At 34.3% G+C, this 19594-nt stretch overlaps 1 protein-coding gene across 6 annotated transcripts in view; it reads right to left on the bottom strand.

Moving 5' to 3' along the window:
* DENND4C (DENN domain containing 4C) overlaps nt 1-19594 on the bottom strand; it is a 96360-nt gene that overhangs the window by 30018 nt on the left and 46748 nt on the right. For 5 of the 6 annotated variants that reach the window (XM_019750356.3, XM_019750354.3, XM_019750355.3 and 2 more), the window contains 9 exons: nt 19284-19502; nt 13283-13428; nt 12078-12113; nt 11859-11989; nt 9568-9700; nt 6607-6813; nt 2948-3076; nt 2640-2784; nt 2223-2369 (listed from right to left, as the gene is read on the bottom strand). In XM_019750356.3, coding sequence (XP_019605915.3) covers nt 2223-2369; nt 2640-2784; nt 2948-3076; nt 6607-6813; nt 9568-9700; nt 11859-11989; nt 12078-12113; nt 13283-13428; nt 19284-19502 — 1293 coding nt within the window. The remainder of the gene's footprint in view (nt 1-2222; nt 2370-2639; nt 2785-2947; nt 3077-6606; nt 6814-9567; nt 9701-11858; nt 11990-12077; nt 12114-13282; nt 13429-19283; nt 19503-19594) is intronic. The other variant, XM_019750357.3, reaches the window with a different exon arrangement.

The following is a 19594-nucleotide window of genomic DNA, read 5'->3' as shown; positions in this document are numbered from 1 at the left end:
CACTAAAAGTGAGTGAATCTAGATAAAAGTTATTCAAGAGTTCTCTGTACTATTCTTACAACATTTCTATAAATATGAAAGTATTTCAAAATGAGGTATTTTAAAAGTCTACCTTGGCTTTAAACTATCATTTACTAGAGAATCCTTTTATAAAGGATGTCAATGAAAAACACGTACAACAAAAAAGATAGTGTCTTATACTTTCTACTACCACTTGTTACACTGCCACTCAAACTTTGGGTTTGCCATACAACAAAAGAACTAAACTTTTTAAAATACTGTTATTTAGAATGACTAACTTCAGTCACATTTTTATTGGCCCCAACAGAAAGACCCGTAAAGCACTGTGGTGCCATGAAAGGACACTGGACTGGAAACTGAGTAAATTGATTAAACCCAGATATGCTCCCCAACAAGCTAAGTGACTCAGTGTCAGGTATCAAGTGGAAAGATCCTACAAGATAGTCCTTAATGAAAAGAGTAACTTAAGCATCTGGGCTGCAAGTCTTCCAAAGTATCAAATGACATCACCAGCAACTCTACAGAGATATATAATCACTGTAAATTCAGTACTGGGGCTTCAGCCATTTGAAATGCAGCTGAAAAGAAATACATAGAAAAGGGATCTGAAGTTTCTTCCCCAACTATTGGAGTGTTTATGCCAATTACTCAGGATTATTAGATCATTTTTTTCTCTTAAAGGAGACAAGGTTTAAAATCTAGAGGGACAAGGAGAGTATTTATCTATTATTTATTATTTTTATTCCTGGTGAAATTGTTTCATGCCACAAAATTATTTTCTTGGTTTTTCATATATGAAATCCATTTCTTTTATAAATATTAGGATAAAATACAGGAGGAAATAAAATAAGGTGGCTTTAAAATGAAAGTTTCATAAAAATTCCTACTTGATAAAAGAAAGTTAATATACAAACAGGACTGTAACTTAGCCTTACGTTGACTTTCAATAATTTATACATGCTTCTGTAATTATGGGGGTGGTTTTTAGCATAAGAATTCAGCAGATCAATTTTAGCAAGCATAAACCACCTCAATAGCTAGAACGCTGAAATCTTCAATGCCTATAAAACTATTTGACACAATACTACAAACCAATCTCAAAATAATTACAGCAAAGCATACCGTATTTTCAAATAAGATAACAAATACGCTTGCAAATCAATCATCAAATGTTAGTTGGATATTTTCAGTAGTACATAATATATGATAACACTTACTTGAAGGAGACAAAGTGAAGAAAACTAAAATTGTTTTCTGCTGGTAACAATACATAAAATACAACAAGATGTCTCTCCCCCACCCTTGCACATCAGCAAAATTTAACCTAAGAAATGGGAAATTACCTGAAGCAGTTAACATTCAAAGGTAGAATTAATGCACACGTGTATCCATGGCTTCACGTCATACAAGTCTGTCTGCACCCACACACCATGACAGCCAAGGACAAATGCAGCACCAAGAAACAGCACAGACCAAAAGCAGAGCAAACAAAGGCAAAGAAAGGAAACTTCAGTCATTGAGACAAGTTCATCAGATGGAGCACAGGAATGAGACTCAGAATTCTTTTTAAAGAAAAGCTTGAGATATTAACAACAACAAAAAAGAAAAAGAACACAAGAAGAAGGATGTACAACACATATATCTGCTCAATGTGCTCCTTTAATCACGTTTATTCCTACCGTCAGGGGACAGAGGTTACACCGATAGTTTGCATATAAAGTAGCTTCAGTAGTTTCTCAGATTTTAAAAAGTGTCATTTAAAGTAATGACTATACAAAGAGAATATTTTTTTCATAGTGTGTGGCCTATTTTCCTCCCTCTTCAATAGCCATAATCTCAAATCTTTAATAAATATTTCCCACTTAATGAAAAAAAAAGATTTGCAAGTTGTCACTAATATTCAAGTTCCTCAGCTCATGATTCCTAACAATTACATGATATACTTTCACAAACTAATGATGAACAAATGCAAAGAAGCTCCATGCTAGAGCCTTTTGCACAGCACTCCAAAGGTAATTTATACGACAGGAAATAAAGAGAAGTGAGCCGCAACCAGAGGTATACTTTCTTCCCTTATTATATCTAGTATTTTTGAAGTACTCATATTGCACAAACTCGAGAAAGGAGGGTAAAAGTGTTTTTAAAAAGGAAACACTTAACATGAGAGTAAGTGAGGGGTCAGTAAAATCCAGATTTAGTACCTGTGCTAGAGTGATTATCAATGGAATCGAGCCTGATTAAATCTCTGACGAAGACTGTGTGCTCCCCACTATTGGCATCATTAGAACTATCCACGCTACCGTGGCTCACCGTGTCCCCATCACTTCCACCTGTGGCATTCTGAGGAGCTAAAGGCAAGGACACAGCAGGTCAGTAACTCATGCACTGGTAACCTCTGAAACTAAACACGAAGGACCCAAAGTTCATTTAAAATTGCAGAACACTTTCTAAATTAGTGGGGGAAACCATTCTGGGACTAAGGAAACCTCTGTCTTTAGTTGTATATAAAACTATCAACCAGAATTTCATTTAAGTTGTCTACTTCATATCATTAAAATTCATATACCTCTAAAGCTTATGGTTTAGCAAGAAAGTATCTTTCCAATCACATGTATTACCTGATATTGAGGAGACCTGTGACTTTTGCACGGTCTTTCTAAGCGGCTGCCTAAATTGTGCCAAGCCATGTACCACATTCCGTACCTTCGTCCACAAGAAGATACCACTGCGGGTACTGCGAGGCCACGGGCTCTCCAAAACTACCTACAGGTAAAAATAATGATTATTAGCAATAGTTTATTTTTTAAAATATACATACATATATAATACATGTATAAAAATTATACCCCAAAACCTCTAAAAGAAAGTATAAAAAATTATCAATCTTAATAAGCGGCATATATTGCCCAATGTCAATCTTACTTACCTTATTATAATAACCATAAGTAATAGCATTTGGCTTTATTTTAGCAGTTTTCATTTCAAACAAGACTCTCACTGCTAAAACAGGATGGCTCCAAAGTCCACAAAGCTGCATCACTACTCGATAGCACACCTAACAAAAAATAATATCAAAGCATTAGCAGTTAGCGTATTAGTCCACCTGTGACTTGTAGAGGTTTTCAAATGACTTTACCCAATTCTTCAAAGTTATTAAGCACTACTTTCTCCTTTGTTCTGGTTTGAGTCTCAGTAAATTATTTTTAAACCCTATTCATTAATGGAAGTACCAGCATTATTAACTATTTCATGTAAGACTTATGGGCATGTATGACATTTGTTTCAGTAACTAAGTTTACACAAAGAGAATGACTATTATTCTCCATAATTTGAGAAGAAATTCATTTTTAAAATCAAGTATGATTAAAAATTGCTCTCCCCCAAATCATGCTTTATATTCTACATCAAAGGAATTAAAGACAGCATCTCCAGAATGCCTACATAACAAAGAGAATTCTGTAAACCAATGTTAAAATTTTGAATATGAGAAGAAAGTTAAAAACACTGTAATGTAATTAGCAAAGGCTTTTCTGAGGATATGTATTTACCAAAGGGGGCTAGGTTTAATCATAAGAGGACAAGTCAATCGGGTACTCCTAAAAGTTAGAATCTCACATATTTAGAAGATGATAGAAGAAACCATGAAAAATGAAATAAGAATCTCAAGGATCCCTGGCAAAGAGGTGAGCCAGTTTATAGAAATAGTGACAGGGCAGCCAGACTTATTTATAATAAACAAATAGCTTAATTTGAGAATAAAGAAATATACATATAGAAGATAATCTTCTTAGGACTTGGAAAATGTGCTCTGTTTATGACAGAGTTGGTTAACAACTGTGCGTGTCATAAAGCCAAGCTGTTCTTTCTACTGACGGGAAAATTAGAAAGATATGAGAAAGGGTGTTTCACCCAAGAGAAAAGAAATAAAATATAAAAAGAAATTTGAAGAGGCAGAGGATCATAGAGATGAGTACCATGAAGCAGAAATGCAGAGAATAATTTAGGAGCAGAAGGAGATCAGAAACTGTTAGACCTCTATAAGTGATTAGGTTAGAAACATTCTACAAAACTACATGAGTTAGGACCAACTGAAGGCACCAGGTAAGATGTATGAAGGGACAAAGAATGGGACACAAGAGTGTTATTCAAATATCTGAAGAGCTGTCACAGAGAAGAGGGAGTAAACAGTTTGTACAACTCCAAAAAGGCACAGGGAGGCAGAACTGATCTCTACATAAAACACACATACTTTATAACAATTAGAGCCAATTCAAATCTGGCAAGATCCCATATATTACAAACTTCCTACAGAGCATGTCAGCTTTAGGTTGAAATTGTATTAAAATATCTTAAAGTTCTCTTCAACTATAAGGAAATCACTTTCTATGTCAAATTGGGATTAATCTGATTTTTCTCCAAAACGATTCTAGACAATGAATTTATTCTCAAGTCTGCAAAGTGTTCCCCCAACCTTCCAGGTTTACCTGTGTAAGAGCCAGGCACCAAACTAAAGAAATAGCAATCATGCCAGGCATATCATTTTCCAATTGCAGTATTTTGTTGCCTATAACATGATATCTTTTGGGCATCTGTGGTAGATAAAAGATGGCCACCAACTCTGTGCTGCCCCTCCCACTAGGAGGTCTATGTCCCTCTCCTCAACTCGAAGGGCAAGGGCTTATGAGACTGCATGACCAACAGAATTCGGCTGGTGACACTGTACCAGTTTCCAGGCTTAGGACTTAAGAAACTGCCAGTTTCCACTGCCTCTCTCTTGAAACAAATGCTCTTGGAAAACTAAGCTATCATGGAAAAAGCCCAACCACACCACATGGAGAGGTCCTGAAACTAAATGGAGGGAGAGCAGCCCACCTGAGCCTAGCCTTCTGGTCAATTTTGCCGAGGTACTTGGCTGGCATTTGAGTTAAACTGTCTTGGACTCTCCAGATCAGACCAGCTACCAACTGATTATAACCAAGTGATTTCAGTTAATCCAAGAAGCAGAAAAATCGCCTAGAATCCTTCCTGGATTCTCAGCAAATAAAGATTTAACAAAATGGATGTTTTAAGCCACTAAGTTCTGGGGTGGTTTGTTACTCAACAATATACAACAGTATCTGTTAGACTGAGAGATGTAGGAATAAGCATGACATAAATATTTCATTAAAAATTCAGTAAATAATATTAAAGGCCCAAGTATTAAATGCAAAATGCATTACGCATTTTAATTTTAATTCAACCTAGGTGTCATAACGTTAAGTCTGGGCCTTCTAAAAGTTTTATTTTAAAAATCTAGGTTATTACAACTGTTACAAAGTTAAAACACATCTTAAAATACATCTTAGATATTAAAACTAACTCTATCAGAATAATTTTTTAAAACACTAAAATGTATGAGATACAAAACACTGTTTCTGATTGAGTATTTTTAATTTCCAAATAGTTTTATACACATCAGATGAGAGAAAATATAATCAAATATGAGAATGGATATTTTAGTAACTGTTTTATAACTTTATTTTTTTTTATTTTAAAAGCTTTTATAACGTACAGACAATACTTAGTGAAAAATGAGTTTCAGTGTGCCCACAGCATTACCAAATCTTAATACTACAGACGCTGTATTAGTTTCAGATCTTTTCTATTTTAAAGAAAAAAATTATAGTTGTTGCTGAAGCCTACAATGTGCTCTCTTCAATCCCATCCCTCTTCTATCCTTGTGCTTTCTCCCTCCCCCAAGATCTCCATTACTCCGAATTTTTATTTCAACTTCATTTTAAATTCTAATCTGGTTCTAAATATCATGTATAATTATTTTAACACCAAAAATAATTTTAAAGGGAAAAATAGCCAAGAGAAAGGCTAAGTGACTCCATTTCTTCAACCAATAACTGGATAATATCACTACCTACCTCTTAGGATGGGTCTACGATGGCTTAAGAGAGATGATGTATGTAAAACACGTAGCACATCATTCACTGAGTGCTTACTATGAGCGAGGTACTATTTTAGGCACATTATGTACATCACCTGATTTAATAAACCTCAAATTAACCTTATGAGGAAGGTACTATTATTATCTACATCAGTGGGACAATTTTGTCCTCCAGATGACATTTGGCAACGTCTACAGACATTTTTGATTGCCATGGCGGGGGAGGGATGTTACTAGTGGGTAGAGGCCAGGAATGCTACTAAACATCCTACAATGCGCAGGACAATAAGTAATTATGTGGGCCAAAATGTCAGTAGTGCCAAGGTTGAGAAACTCGGATCTATATTTCAGATACATAACTCACCCTCGGACACAAGTCCTAAGTGGAGAGCCACTTACTAAGAGCCTATTTCCTATTTGCTTCCTAACTAGTCTAAGTAAGGAAGTCTCTGCTTCATTCCAAAGCAGTAATTTTAAATAAATGTATTTGAAAATAAACAGTAAGTACTCGCTCTATGAAACAGAGTAAATGTTTTACCTTTGCTACTTAATGAAAATATTTGATACTTTAAAGCAACTGAGATGTAAACTTTCTTAAGAATACAAAAATGAAACTTATCTTAGTAACAATCTCAATTTGTTATACTTGCCTCGTCTAGTGGGTCCACATCTGTTTTCCTCATCTTAATGAGTACATCATACGCCTGCTGAAGTGCTCTGACTTTAGGATGCGAAACTCTAACATAGGCTGGGAGACAAATAAACCATAAACTGTAACAGTGACTGAAGAGACACCGGGCCCACTGTGGTGGATTTGTGTAACATCTCTTCGCCAGCTTATGAGCTGTTTTTATCTCCTACAAAGAGAATACATAAAACATTATGGTCTTTACTAAAATTAATTAGGATGGGGTGGGGGGTGAGACGGAAATGGGAGAAAAGAATTTAACATAAAATTTTATTCTAAAATCAAGCATTTCATAGTTTTACTTTTGTGAGTGGCTTCCTACTTAGAGCCACAAGGATCCTTCAACATTCATCTATAGAAGCACTTTATACTGTACTGTTATTATTTGTTGGCAGGCATGCATCTCCTAACAGACTAGAAAGTCCTTAAAAGCAGAGATCATTCATATTTTAAATACAATGGTTAGTTAATTAGGCACCTTTCACAGAGAAGGCAGTCATATGCTTGATGATGGATGAAAGGGATTTAACCATTTATAGCCTATGAGTTCCTCAACGTCATTCTTGAAAAGTGAGTCTTCTCTCTCGTCCCTGCTAAGAAGTTTAAGATGCCCTAGACCATTTCCTGCCAAGATTTATACTTTACCCTCCCTCTCGTCACAGTCCGTGTTAATTCCTTCATTGACCGATTACTTGAAAAGAACTATTCTTCTCAAGGCAACAGTCTTGAGAAAGATCACAGACCTTCCTAGCTAATAGTTTCATAGTCATGTTTTCGACTTCTGATTCTCATCCTGATTTAGGTGGAAAACAGACTAGGTATCAAAATCACCTGCTGAGCTTTATCAAACTATACATTCTCCCAGAAACTACAGAACCTTCCAGATATGTCAGACTGTTATTGTATGTATGCCTTGCACTAAAGATCCTTCTGCTGAGACATGTTCTAAATAAAAATAATCTGGTATATTAATTTTTCTTATGATCTCTATTTCCATGAGCTTGAAGATATATTTGAACACAGTCACTTGTTTTCTAAGATCTGAAGGTCCTTTCCTTTTCCAGCTAGCCTGGAAAAAAAATTCTGGTGAAAATGAAATTTAAAGACTGGGAAATTTCCATTTTAAAAACTTGCCTTTATTAAGCTGGTAAGGGTAAAAAAAATAACTTTTCCCTTCAGACAGCACTGAGAGAAATGTGCACTGTATGGAATTAAGGAACACTTCAGGTTACCTCAAGGATTTGTATAGGAATTGGTAAAAACTGAGCTAAGAATTTTATTTGTGAAATTTTCCATGTTTTGTAGACCCCCAAAATGTCACTATATGTATAAAGGATGTTTAATTTTAACTCACATCTAACTATAGCTTAACTCTTTATACCTACACCAGATATGGTATTAAAACAAGATATCTAGGGGCCGGCCCGGTGGCTCAAGCAGTTAGAGCTCCGTGCTCCTAACTCCGAAGGCTGCCGGTTCAATTCCCACATGGGCCAGTGGGCTCTTAACCACCAGGCCGCCAGTTCAATTCCTCAAGTCCCGCAAGGGATGGTGGGCAGCGCCCCCTGCAACTAAGAATAAACAGGGCACCTTGAGCTGAGCTGCCTCCTGGATGGCTCAGTTGGTTGGTTGGAGCGCATTCTCTCAACCACAAGGTTGCCAGTTTGACTCCCGCAAGGGATGGTGAGCGCCCCCTGCAACTAGCAACGGCAACTGGACCTGGAGCTGAGCAGCGCCCTCCACAACTAAGACTGAAAGGCCAACAACTTGACTTGGAAAAAAGTCCTGGAAGTAACACCATTCCCCAATAAAGTCCTATTCTCCTTCCCCAATAAAATCTTTAAAAAAAAAACAAGATGTCTAGGTTGTCCTCAGTTAACTCACTTCAACTCCTTTGAGAATGTAGTATTTGTTATAAAATAATTTATATTAACCACAAGAAAAATGCAAATCAAAATCACAATGAGATACTACTTCACACCCACTAGGTATAATCAAATAATGACTATAATAAAAAAGATAGATAATAAGAATTGACAAGGCTGTGGTGAAACTGGAATGCTCATACACTGCCGGTGGGAATTTAAAATGGTATAGCCACTTTGGAAAAGCCTGACAGTTTCTCAAAAGGTTAAACACAGAGTTACCATGACTCAGCAATTCTACTTCTAGGCATGTATCTAAGAGAAATGAAAACATACATCCACAAAAACATTTGTACACAAATGTTCATGACAGCACTATGTATAATAGCCAAAAAGCAGGAACCACCCCACATGTTCATGAATGGATAAAGAAAACGTGGTACATATCCACACAATGGACTATTATTCACCAGTAAAAATAAAGTACTGATAATACATGCTGCAACATAGATGAACCTTAAAAACATTATTATAAGTGAAAGAAGCCAGTTACAAAAGGCCACATATTATACAATTTCATTTAGATGAAATGCCTGGAATAGACAAAACAACAGAGACAGAAAATAGATTAGTGGGTGCCTAGGGCTGTGGGGGATAGAAGAACAGGGAGTTGTGAACTCCCTACGGGGTGAGGGCTTTCTTTTTGGGGTGACAAAAATGTTCTAAAATTGATTGAGGTAGCAGTTGCACAGCCCTGATAATATACTAAAAGCCACTGAGTATACTTTACATTGGTGAATTGTATGATATGTGAATTATATCTCAATATTAAGTTGTTACTTAAAAAGTATATTTGGTTCCCAAGGATTCTCTTAAAGCACAAACATAAAGCATTCAAAAACTTCAGTAGGGTTTCAAGAAATATAAATTAGTTCATTAACAACCATAGCAGGTCTTCAAATGGTTGCCCTGGGTGATAACTCTAAACTATGAGCTGCATATCACATATACATATTTTACATTTTAAATTAACATGTATTAGATAAAGGATATCTGACCTGTTTAGTTCTCTTAGCCATGAAAGCTGGACTGTTTGTAATGCTAGTCCCAGTAGGGTGTCTACTAAAACAAAGTTTCAACTCCTGTGGTCTGTCAAAAAGCTTAAGGTCCAGTCTTGGAAAGTATTTGTAACTAAAATAAAAAGCAAAAATAGCACTGCTGATTTAAAATACATTAACTCTTTATATTATTCTAAAATTTAGGTGAATATTTCTAAATCTCAAATAGTATCCCATATTATTCCCCAAAATTCTAACAGAAAAATTTTTTTTTCAAAATATAAGATGTAGTTATAAAATACACAGACTATCTACATAGAAACTTCGGCTCCTCCCACCCTATTTGTTATTTTCAACCAATCCCTGCAAAACACAAAACTTTGATCTTACTTGACACAGGAATTAATAGCCCTTGCAACAAAACCCATGTGTTCAATGATAATGTATATTGAAAAATATTTGTTATACTTCATAATTTTGTTTTTGTTCATAAAAGTACCTTGCACTGGTATCTAAAAAGAACAAAAAACCCATAACATTTTTAGTTTAGGGATATACCATAACTTAACCAATTCTTTATTATTGGACATTTTTAGGTTATTTCTGAATTTTTACAATTAAATATCTTTGTACATATATCTTTGTGAATACTTTTGCTTACTTTCTTAGGATATGCCCAATAACAGGGTTTGATATGTTCAATGTTTATCAAGAGAATCAAAATTATTATAATCACTACCAAATTATTTCCAGAAAGGCTATATATTTGCATACACATTAATATATACTCGAACTAGTAGCACAGCCTACCCTCAATATGATAGATTAAAAATGCTTCTAGTCATCATTTTGGTTTGCACTTCTTTGAATACTAGAAAAGCTTAATATATTTTCATATTATTGACAACTGGGATTTCTTCTCGGAAACTGCTTATTTCCTGTGGCCAATTTTATTCTGTGAGATACGATCTTTCCCTATTTGATTTACCTTGTTCAATACCTGGATTCCAATGTACAGTGAGTAAGCCAAAGTAAAAAAAAATTCCATAATTAATATGCAATCAAAATAGTACTTAGTTAAGCCACTCAATCCCTATGGCATATACTCTTTATTCTTATGCAGTCCTTCTGAGATTATATATCAATTCCATATTTTTGGAAGACAGTTATTTTATACTTCCTTTGCCCCAGATATTCTTTTAGGAACATAGCCGAAGAAAATAACTGTGTATACACAAAGATATAGATAGCAAAGAACTACAAACAAATCCAAAGGAGACTAGTTAAACAAATCACAATAAATGCATGCAATGTAGTCATTCAAAATGATATGGCACAAAAATATTTACTGGCATGGGAAACTGTTCAGACCATTAAAGGCAAACACAGGTTACAAAGAATATGTACAAGACGAACTCATATCTGTTTTAAGAATAGTAAATGCAAATTTATGCACAAAAAGACAGGAAAGATATATATACAATTATTAACAGACATTAAGTATTGATGCTAAAATGATGTGTTAGCTTTTTTTTTTGCTTGATTTTCTAAGTTTATTAGAACTTAGAAACTCTGTAATAAACAGTTTATTAAAAAATTCCGTGACTCATCTAGCTCTATCAACTTGGTATCTTCTGTTTAATCAAAATCAACCTAAAAACAATTATTTTCTCCAATTAGTTTGTATATAAGCAAGACCTACCTCTGAAATTTAAAAACTTAAGTTTAAGAGAAAAACACCTTATCTGTTTTCCACGCCTTTGTTGTTGTTATAATTATGATATAATAAACAATCAAATACAGTTTAATTTCACAAAAGATTCCCATCCAAATCCTATTCTTTACATTTGTTTTAATAAAAAATGATTCCTCGCCCTTTACTTTTAAGTTTACTCTGGCATCTTACTAATGCATAAGAATTTCAGTCTTTTAACAACAAAACACCCCAAAGAGAGCAGGAACTTCACAAAAAGTACATTTTTTTTCTTCTTCAGAAATGAAATTTCTAAAGATTAAAATGTGGTTAAATGTTTAGGTCCAAAAAAAAAAAAAAAAGAAAAATGTTTAGGTGAATAGTGATCAACATCTGACTTATCTTCCAACAAGGCTGTCCAACTCTTACCTTACATTACCCAGTGACATTTCCATAAAATACTCATCTCCATGAGTTCACTCAATAAATTTTGAAAATGACCTTCACAAATAATATATGTATCCACTAATAATCACAAAAGATCAAAATAAATTATTCAAGCTGTGCCCAAATAGCTCTTTAAAAAAATTCCTGCTACCTGTACTTTGGTGACAGGTCCTTCCCATCATCAGGAGGTGGCTCTGGTGGCGTTATGAACACAGTGTGCTCACTTTTCTGTGAGTCATCTAGCTCTATCAATTTGGTATCTTCTGTTGAATCAAAATCACCCTGAAAATAATTATTTTCTCTAATTAATTTGTATATAAGCAAGACCTAATTCTGAAATTTAAAAACTTAAAGTTTAAGAAAAAGATACCTTATCTGTTTTCTCCGCGCCTTTATCAGGAAACAACTAGAAAGGAAGCATTCATGGTGAAAATGTGTACTGTGAATTTAATAGAGATTATCTTAAATTCTTATTTTAAAAACTATTCTTTTAATATTGGGCGGATACAAAATACTTCACAATATATTTTTGGGACCCTGTACTATGTTAGGCTAAAGTATAATATTTCTGTTATAACTATTAAAATAGAAAACAATTTATTTTGATCCATTTTTTTTTCCATAAATCCTTCTTCACAAGCAAAAGATGGCAAATCACATGGGAATCTGGCTTCTCAAATCAAAAATTTCATTATTATTAAACCCCTGGCATTAGTTATTGATATTATCTAAGCATCCCTCTGACTGCAATGATATTGGACCATCAATTTTACAAGTGAACAAAAATGTTAAATAATTGTAATCACATCCCTGAAGTTGTAGATCACACTGACAGAATGGGAGAAAATTAATCAAGTCTTCTAAGGCATATGAATCATTAGGAGCTCGTAAGAAATACAACGCCATAATAGTATACCTTTTCTGGATATAATCTCAAATTTTATATAATATATGGTTTGCATTAACAATCAGCCCCAAGATCCAATTAGCGAAACTAAGAACTCTATTAAAACTAAGAAATAGTATGTAAGTCATCAATCAACTGTCAAGAATCAACTTAAACTTCCTAAGGATGGGTGAGTAAAGCTTTAAAATTTAACATATTTCCAAATATTCTCCACTAGGACAAAAGAAATATATTAGCAGAAGTATTTGGAAAGATATTGAAACAAAAGAACATAGGACTCCATTATGCATAAAACAAGTTTTTTAATGAAGTACTAAATCCTGTCTTACTCATATAAATAAAAAATATATAATATTTAGGAGGTTCAATGAAATGTTCTTAGTACTTAGTAGTGAGAAAAACAAAGTGAAGTTCAAAGAGAAAAATTAGCTATGTATGGTAGAAACTAGTTACAAGGAAAATGACTCTTATATTAAGCCCAGAATCAGACACACACACACACACACACACACACACACACACACACACACACACACCCTCCCTCCCCCATACAGTCTCCCTCAGATCATTTGGGCTAATAATAATGATGATTATACAGGTAGTCTGTTAAAAAAAAAAAAAAACTGTTAAAGTTTTTCCTTAACATTAATATATAGGACAAATTTTACCTTTTCTATGCAGTCATCAAAAAATGCCAATCCAGTATCTTTATCACTTACAAAACTACATTCTTCAATGAAACGAATAAAAATCTGTGTTTTGCATAAAAGGCTGTAGAATTTTGTATAGGCACGATCTCGACTTTTTAAAAATCCTGAAGAAAACAAAATTGCAATTAAATTCAAATTTTAAAGTGGAACTAAATGTTACATTAAATGTTATCTTAAACTTGTACATATCTATATTATACTCTCTTTATATACTTGTATATAAATGTTTATAGAAGCATGTAGTAACCATAGCTCCTTCTGCCTGATTCAACCATAGAAAAAGCTTAATTTATACCATTAACCTTTTCACTGAAACCTGAATCTCTTATAAGAAACCTCTAGCTCTACAGCTCTAAGTAGAAATTTCTAATACTCTGTACCTTCTCAAGTGAGAAGGGTCTATGTTCTTCCTCTACAATGCCTCCACACAATTACTTCTGTATCATCTCATAAAAATTTCTGCTCACTGAAGGTTAAAGCATCTGGCTAGTCTACCTTTCCCCTACTAACTGTAGTCAGCTACTGACTTCAGGGACACTCTCTCCTTCATTCATTGAAGACCAGGCCCCTAACTCAAAGTCTTCTCTCCAACTCCTCCATCATCATTCTTCAGCACCCATAGGTCAAACCATCTAACACTTTAATGAGTAGATTCCTCAACTGTCAATGATTGGTAATCCCACTTCAATCACCAACTTCTACAGTCACACTCTCTGGGCTCCTCTTGCTAATATTCAAAGTAGCTCTGCCTCCCAAATCTCGAATTTACATGTTACTCTCTGACCATTACCCCCATCTATCTGGCTTAGCACTCCTATGAAGGTTTTGGGGGGAACCAGTAGGATAAAGGAGAGAGAGAAGGGAGGCTCATTTGAAATCTACAATCCATTTATCCTTTTACATCCTACCTGTGCCCTCCTGCCTTCCCTTCTCTCTCCATCCAATACTGATTCCACGTCCATGTCCCTAATTTCAATTTACTTTCTTATCAACACTCTCAATGCTTATGCCCTTTTGTCATTTTTGTCAAACCCACCTAGTATAACCTGGCCCCCAAGGCATGTACTGCCTGCTTTCTTTGGATCTGCACCAGTGTAGTTGACCACAAGTTAAAAGGGGAACGAAAAAAGTTCCACAACTACCATGTTTCCCCGAAAATAAAAACCTAGCCAGACAACTAGCTCTAATGCATCTTTTGGAGCAAAAATTAATATAAGACCCGGTATTATATTATATTATATCCTGTACTATATTATATTATATTACACCCAGTCTTATTTTATATTATAAGATTATAAGACCCAGTATTATATTATATTATATTATATTATATTATATTATATTATATTATATTATATTATACTGGGCATTATATTATACCCAGTACAATATAATATAATATAATCCAGTACAATATAAAATATAATATAATATAATATAATATAATATAATATAATATAATATAATATAATACCGGGTCTAATATAATATAATACCGGGTCTTATATTAATTTTTGCTTCACAAAACGCATTAGAGCTGATTGTCCAGCTAGGTTTTATTTTCGGGGAAACACTGTAGGTGGAACTACTTACAAACACTGTACCTCCACCCCTGACCAGCAATCCTACAACATTTCTGGAATCAACTTAATTTCCCTTTGCCCATCTTTTCACAGCTATTTCTAATTTTCAAAAGCACTCCCTCCATGTTTTCTTCCCCCATCCTTGAATGATCATACCTTATATTGCAGAGAGAATGAAAATCATTCAATGAGAACTACCTTAATTATCTCACTACAAAATCTATGACTCTTTTCTGCAGCTATCATTCACTCCTTCTGTCTTTTAACAATGGGTATGTCTGTCCAACATCTAAGGCCAAGTTTACCACTTGAGCCTTGGATTCCAGCCCCTTCAGTGTTCTCTGGACAATTCTCCCGCTTTATTAGCTACTTATCAGCATACTCAAGTCTCTCTCACTTTTCTTAACAAATAATCAGATCATTCCCTTTTCTGCTATTTTCCTGATCAATAAAGGGCACGATCATCCATTTCGTTAAAGACAAAAATTACAAAGGTGCTCTTGACATCTCCCTCTATCTTATACACCATATTAAATTACCAAATTGTATTCAATCTACCTCCTAAAAAAAACCACACTTCTACATATGCATGCTACCACCAACAAATCCACATCACTTCCACTGATCACTTGGACCTGTGCATTAACCCACTAATTAGTAGATCCATACTCTGGATGCCTCCAATTCAATCTCTGCATAGAAATTACAGAGATTAAGGGGAGGAAAAAACCCACATTCAAAGTGATATATTAAAAATGCAAAACTGATCCCATTACCCAGTCCTCAACTGGCTTCTAAGTACTCTTAAAGACTAAAATCCTTCATTGGTTCTAAAAGATCCTACATGATCTGGCTCACACCACCATTTTAAGCATGGTTTTTGAACCACTGTTCCCTCCAAACCTTCCTTTCTTTGATATTTCAGGGCATTCCACATGCTGTGGTCCTCACTCCATCCCAATGAAATACTACTTAGTTGAGAAACACATAAAATAGAAATAGATTCTTCTTGACAAGTAGCAACTAAAAGTTTTTTTTTCTTCTCATGGATATAGGCAATGATCAGCAAAGGCTGCTGAAACAATTAAATGAAATACTGATGGGGAAACTATAAAGAATGAATGGAGCTGACAACACTTAAATCCAATGATCAATCTTAGGAGCACTAAAAATGGGACAACCAGACCTGTATGCGCCTCACAATAGGAAGTAGTGAGTACCATGTGTTTCGGCATTACTTGCCAAGAAAATTGACCTGAATCTAATCAAGCTCTAGATCAGTACTGTTTAATTCAGCAACCACTACCCTGATGTGGCAATTCAGCACTTGACATGTGGCTGGTCCAAACTGAGGTGTGCTGTAAGTATAAAATACATGCTGATTTGGAAGACTTAACATAGAAAAAAGAATGTAAAATATTTCATTAAAATTTTAAAAATTTGATCATGTGTTGAAATGATACTATTTTGGATATATTAAGTTGGAGAAAACATTCAAATGTGACAACATGGATCTTGAGAGTATCACATTAAGTACAGTAAGTCAAATAGAAAAGGACAAGAGCCATGATTTCACTCATGTGAGATATAAAACAAAAAGCAACAAACAAACAAACCCATAGATACAGGTAACAGAAAGGTGGTTACTGGAAGGGAAGTCAGAAGTGGGGAGGACAAAGAGGGTAAAGGGGGTCAAATATATGGTAACAAACAAAGAGTAGACTTTGGGTGGTAAGCACACAATGGAGTATACAGCTGTTGTATTATAAAGTTGCACACCTGAAACTTATATATGTTATTAACCAATGTTACCCCAATAAATTTAATTAAAATAAAATTTAAAAACATATATTTCCCATATTACTTATTGTTTTTAACTGTGGCCACTAGAAAATTTTAAATTATATATGTGGTTCATTTTACATTTCTATTGGATGATCGACTCTTGATCCAACCATAAGTTTATAGGAAATACAGATGATGGAAGAAAGGATAATTAAATGACACCGTGGGGATCTATAATATCCCCCAAAACACATATAAATCCAGGGAAACCTAAAGGTTAACACAGTTCAGAAATAATGTCCAATTTGGCATTTGGAGGGAGGGAAGGAAAGATGGAGGGAGAGGGAGGGGGAAGGGGAAAAAGGGTGGAATAAACTAAAGATAGGTGAAACAAAAATAGCAGAATGTTGATTGCTACTACTGCTCAAGTTGGAAGATGGCTATCTGAGGGTATGTTATATTATTCTCTCTACTTTGATATACGTTAGGGAAAGAATCCCTAATAAAGAGTTAACCCAAAAACAATAGCTAATTCTTACTCATTTTTTGGACCCAAGCTTAATTGTTACTTCTTCAAGGAACCTTTCCCGGACCTAGCACTCTCACTGTAACCCATACCTTCCTTCACTATAACCTTAGTAAAATGTAATTATTATTTGTGTTATTTTGTCTAATATCTGTAACCTCCGCCATTAGACCAAATGCTATCCTGTTAACAAAATCCTTAGGCCTCAGACACTAACTAAATATCTGTCTTTCTAAATTCCTTTAGTAATGCCACTCAGAGAGAGGGAGAGAGAGAGAGAAAGAGGGAAAATGAGAAATATGAATCATTGACCCACTACTGCTGATTAGAAAAAAAAAATCCATGTTTTTAAGACTACCCTTAACACTACCCATAATCTGAGCTCTAATCTTATTTTCAGCCTTATCTTCCACAACACCTTTAAAGCTCTTCACTTCTGCCAAACTGTACCATTAAATCTTTTTTTCCCAAACACGTTATGGGCTGCATTGTGTCCCCACCAATTACTTCTGTTGAAATCCTAATACCCAGTATTTCAGAATGTGACTGTATTTGCAAATAAGGTCTTTAAAGACTTAAGTCAAAATGCAGAATGTGATCGATGGACTTATGCAAAGAGAATATTTGGACACAGATTCACAAAGAAGGAAGACCATGTGAAGACACAGGGAGAAGAAAGGCATTTACAAGCCAAGGAGAGAGACCCGAGAGGAAACCAATCCTGCAAATACATTGATCTCAACCTTCTAGCCTCTAGAATCATGTGAAAATAAATTTCTGTTGTTTAAGCCACCCAATCTATGGTACTTTGTAATGGCAGACCTAGCAAACTAATATACATCCCTTGTGTTTTTGTTTTTGAGGTTTCTTCCATTTCGTTATTACCCCTAACAAGAATAGCTGTTATCATGAGTATTGAGTATTGTAAAGTACTTTCACTAGTGGCTTCATAGATTTTCTCATTTCCTCTTCACAACCATGCATGAACTAGGTATTACCACATTTTATTAATGAGAAAACTGACCCCCAAAAAGGCTTCATCGATAGCAAAGAAGAAATTCTAATTCAAATTTGATTTTTAATGCCTATTGTTTTTTGAGAAAACTTTTCCTGCTCATCTCCATTTATCCAAATACTATCCATTCTTCAAAGCCATGCTCTTCTTCCATGAAGTCTTCCAAAATATTCATTTGAAAAAAATGTTTCCTTTTTCTGAATTTTTAGAACCGCGCACTGAATTGTGTGAAATCTGGTTTCTTGAGTACTTGCTCTATTTTAAAAAACATTTTAGATTATTTTCCATTTAGTATCCCATAGAGCTAGATTTTATATTTCTTTATATCCCTACATAATAGCTAGTTGGACTTTGTAAGTGGTGACTAAATACTTGAGAGATAAATTATTATGAAGAAGAAATGATAAAAGACAAAAGGACTATTGGGAAAATACAGATTATTTTTAAGGTGACTGCTGGGTAAAAGTACAGAAATATAAATTTTATATAAATATTGATTGATGAATCTGTAAGGATGCTACTACACATATGTCATAAAAACAGCTGAATAATAACAAAAATCTTCATAATTCCCTAAAATAACATATACTAAAAAAAATATGTATAGTGTTTTCACCTGGAACAGGCTATATTTTTTGAAAAATTTTTAAAACTGGTATTTGTGTTGAAAACTGGTAGCTTTATTCCAAAAACTAATTGTCAGTGAATATTTTAAAGCAAAGAATGTATAAATCCAAAAATTATGCAAAATTGAGGAAACACCTAAAAGCAAAACACATTCTACTATAACTGAATATGTCGTATTTTAAATATAAGCAACATCTTTGATTTTTCATAATTAAAGACCTCCAACTTCAGATTTCTCAGGAAAAAATGGGTTATAAAAATTAAAAGATTCTATTCATAGAACTAGATTACAAATGCATAGAAGTTCATTATGTTTTAAGATAAATTTCTAAGAATTTATATAGTGAATATTTCTTGATACCAATACCAAATAGAAAATACTTCATTTCTATAAGAAGTAATTATATTTTCAACGCCACTTACCCTGTCGGTCAAATAATGAATCAACAGCTGTGGCTTTATTTGACGGAGCCTCTGTGATTGGCTTGAGATATGCCCTGTATCCTCTTAAAATAGATGCCATAAAGCGCAAAAATGCCTCTTGAATTTCCATCTCAAGTTGTGTCATCTTTTTTTGCCAGGAGAAATCTGCTTCAATTGGAGTCATCTCAATTGCTGAACCTTCTTGAGTTTTTCGGTGAACTGAGAAATGAAACAAGAAGAGAAAATGGCATTAATATATAATATTATGTATATAAAATGATTGAACAATTCAGGAAATTGTCAAAATAAGC

This window comes from Rhinolophus sinicus, chromosome 16, assembly GCF_057876585.1.
Source record: "Rhinolophus sinicus isolate RSI-liver-muscle chromosome 16, RSI-T2T, whole genome shotgun sequence".
Lineage (NCBI taxonomy): Eukaryota > Metazoa > Chordata > Mammalia > Chiroptera > Rhinolophidae > Rhinolophus > Rhinolophus sinicus.
The sequence above is the reverse complement of the archived record's forward strand: the minus strand, read 5'-3'. Positions and strand labels throughout refer to the sequence as shown.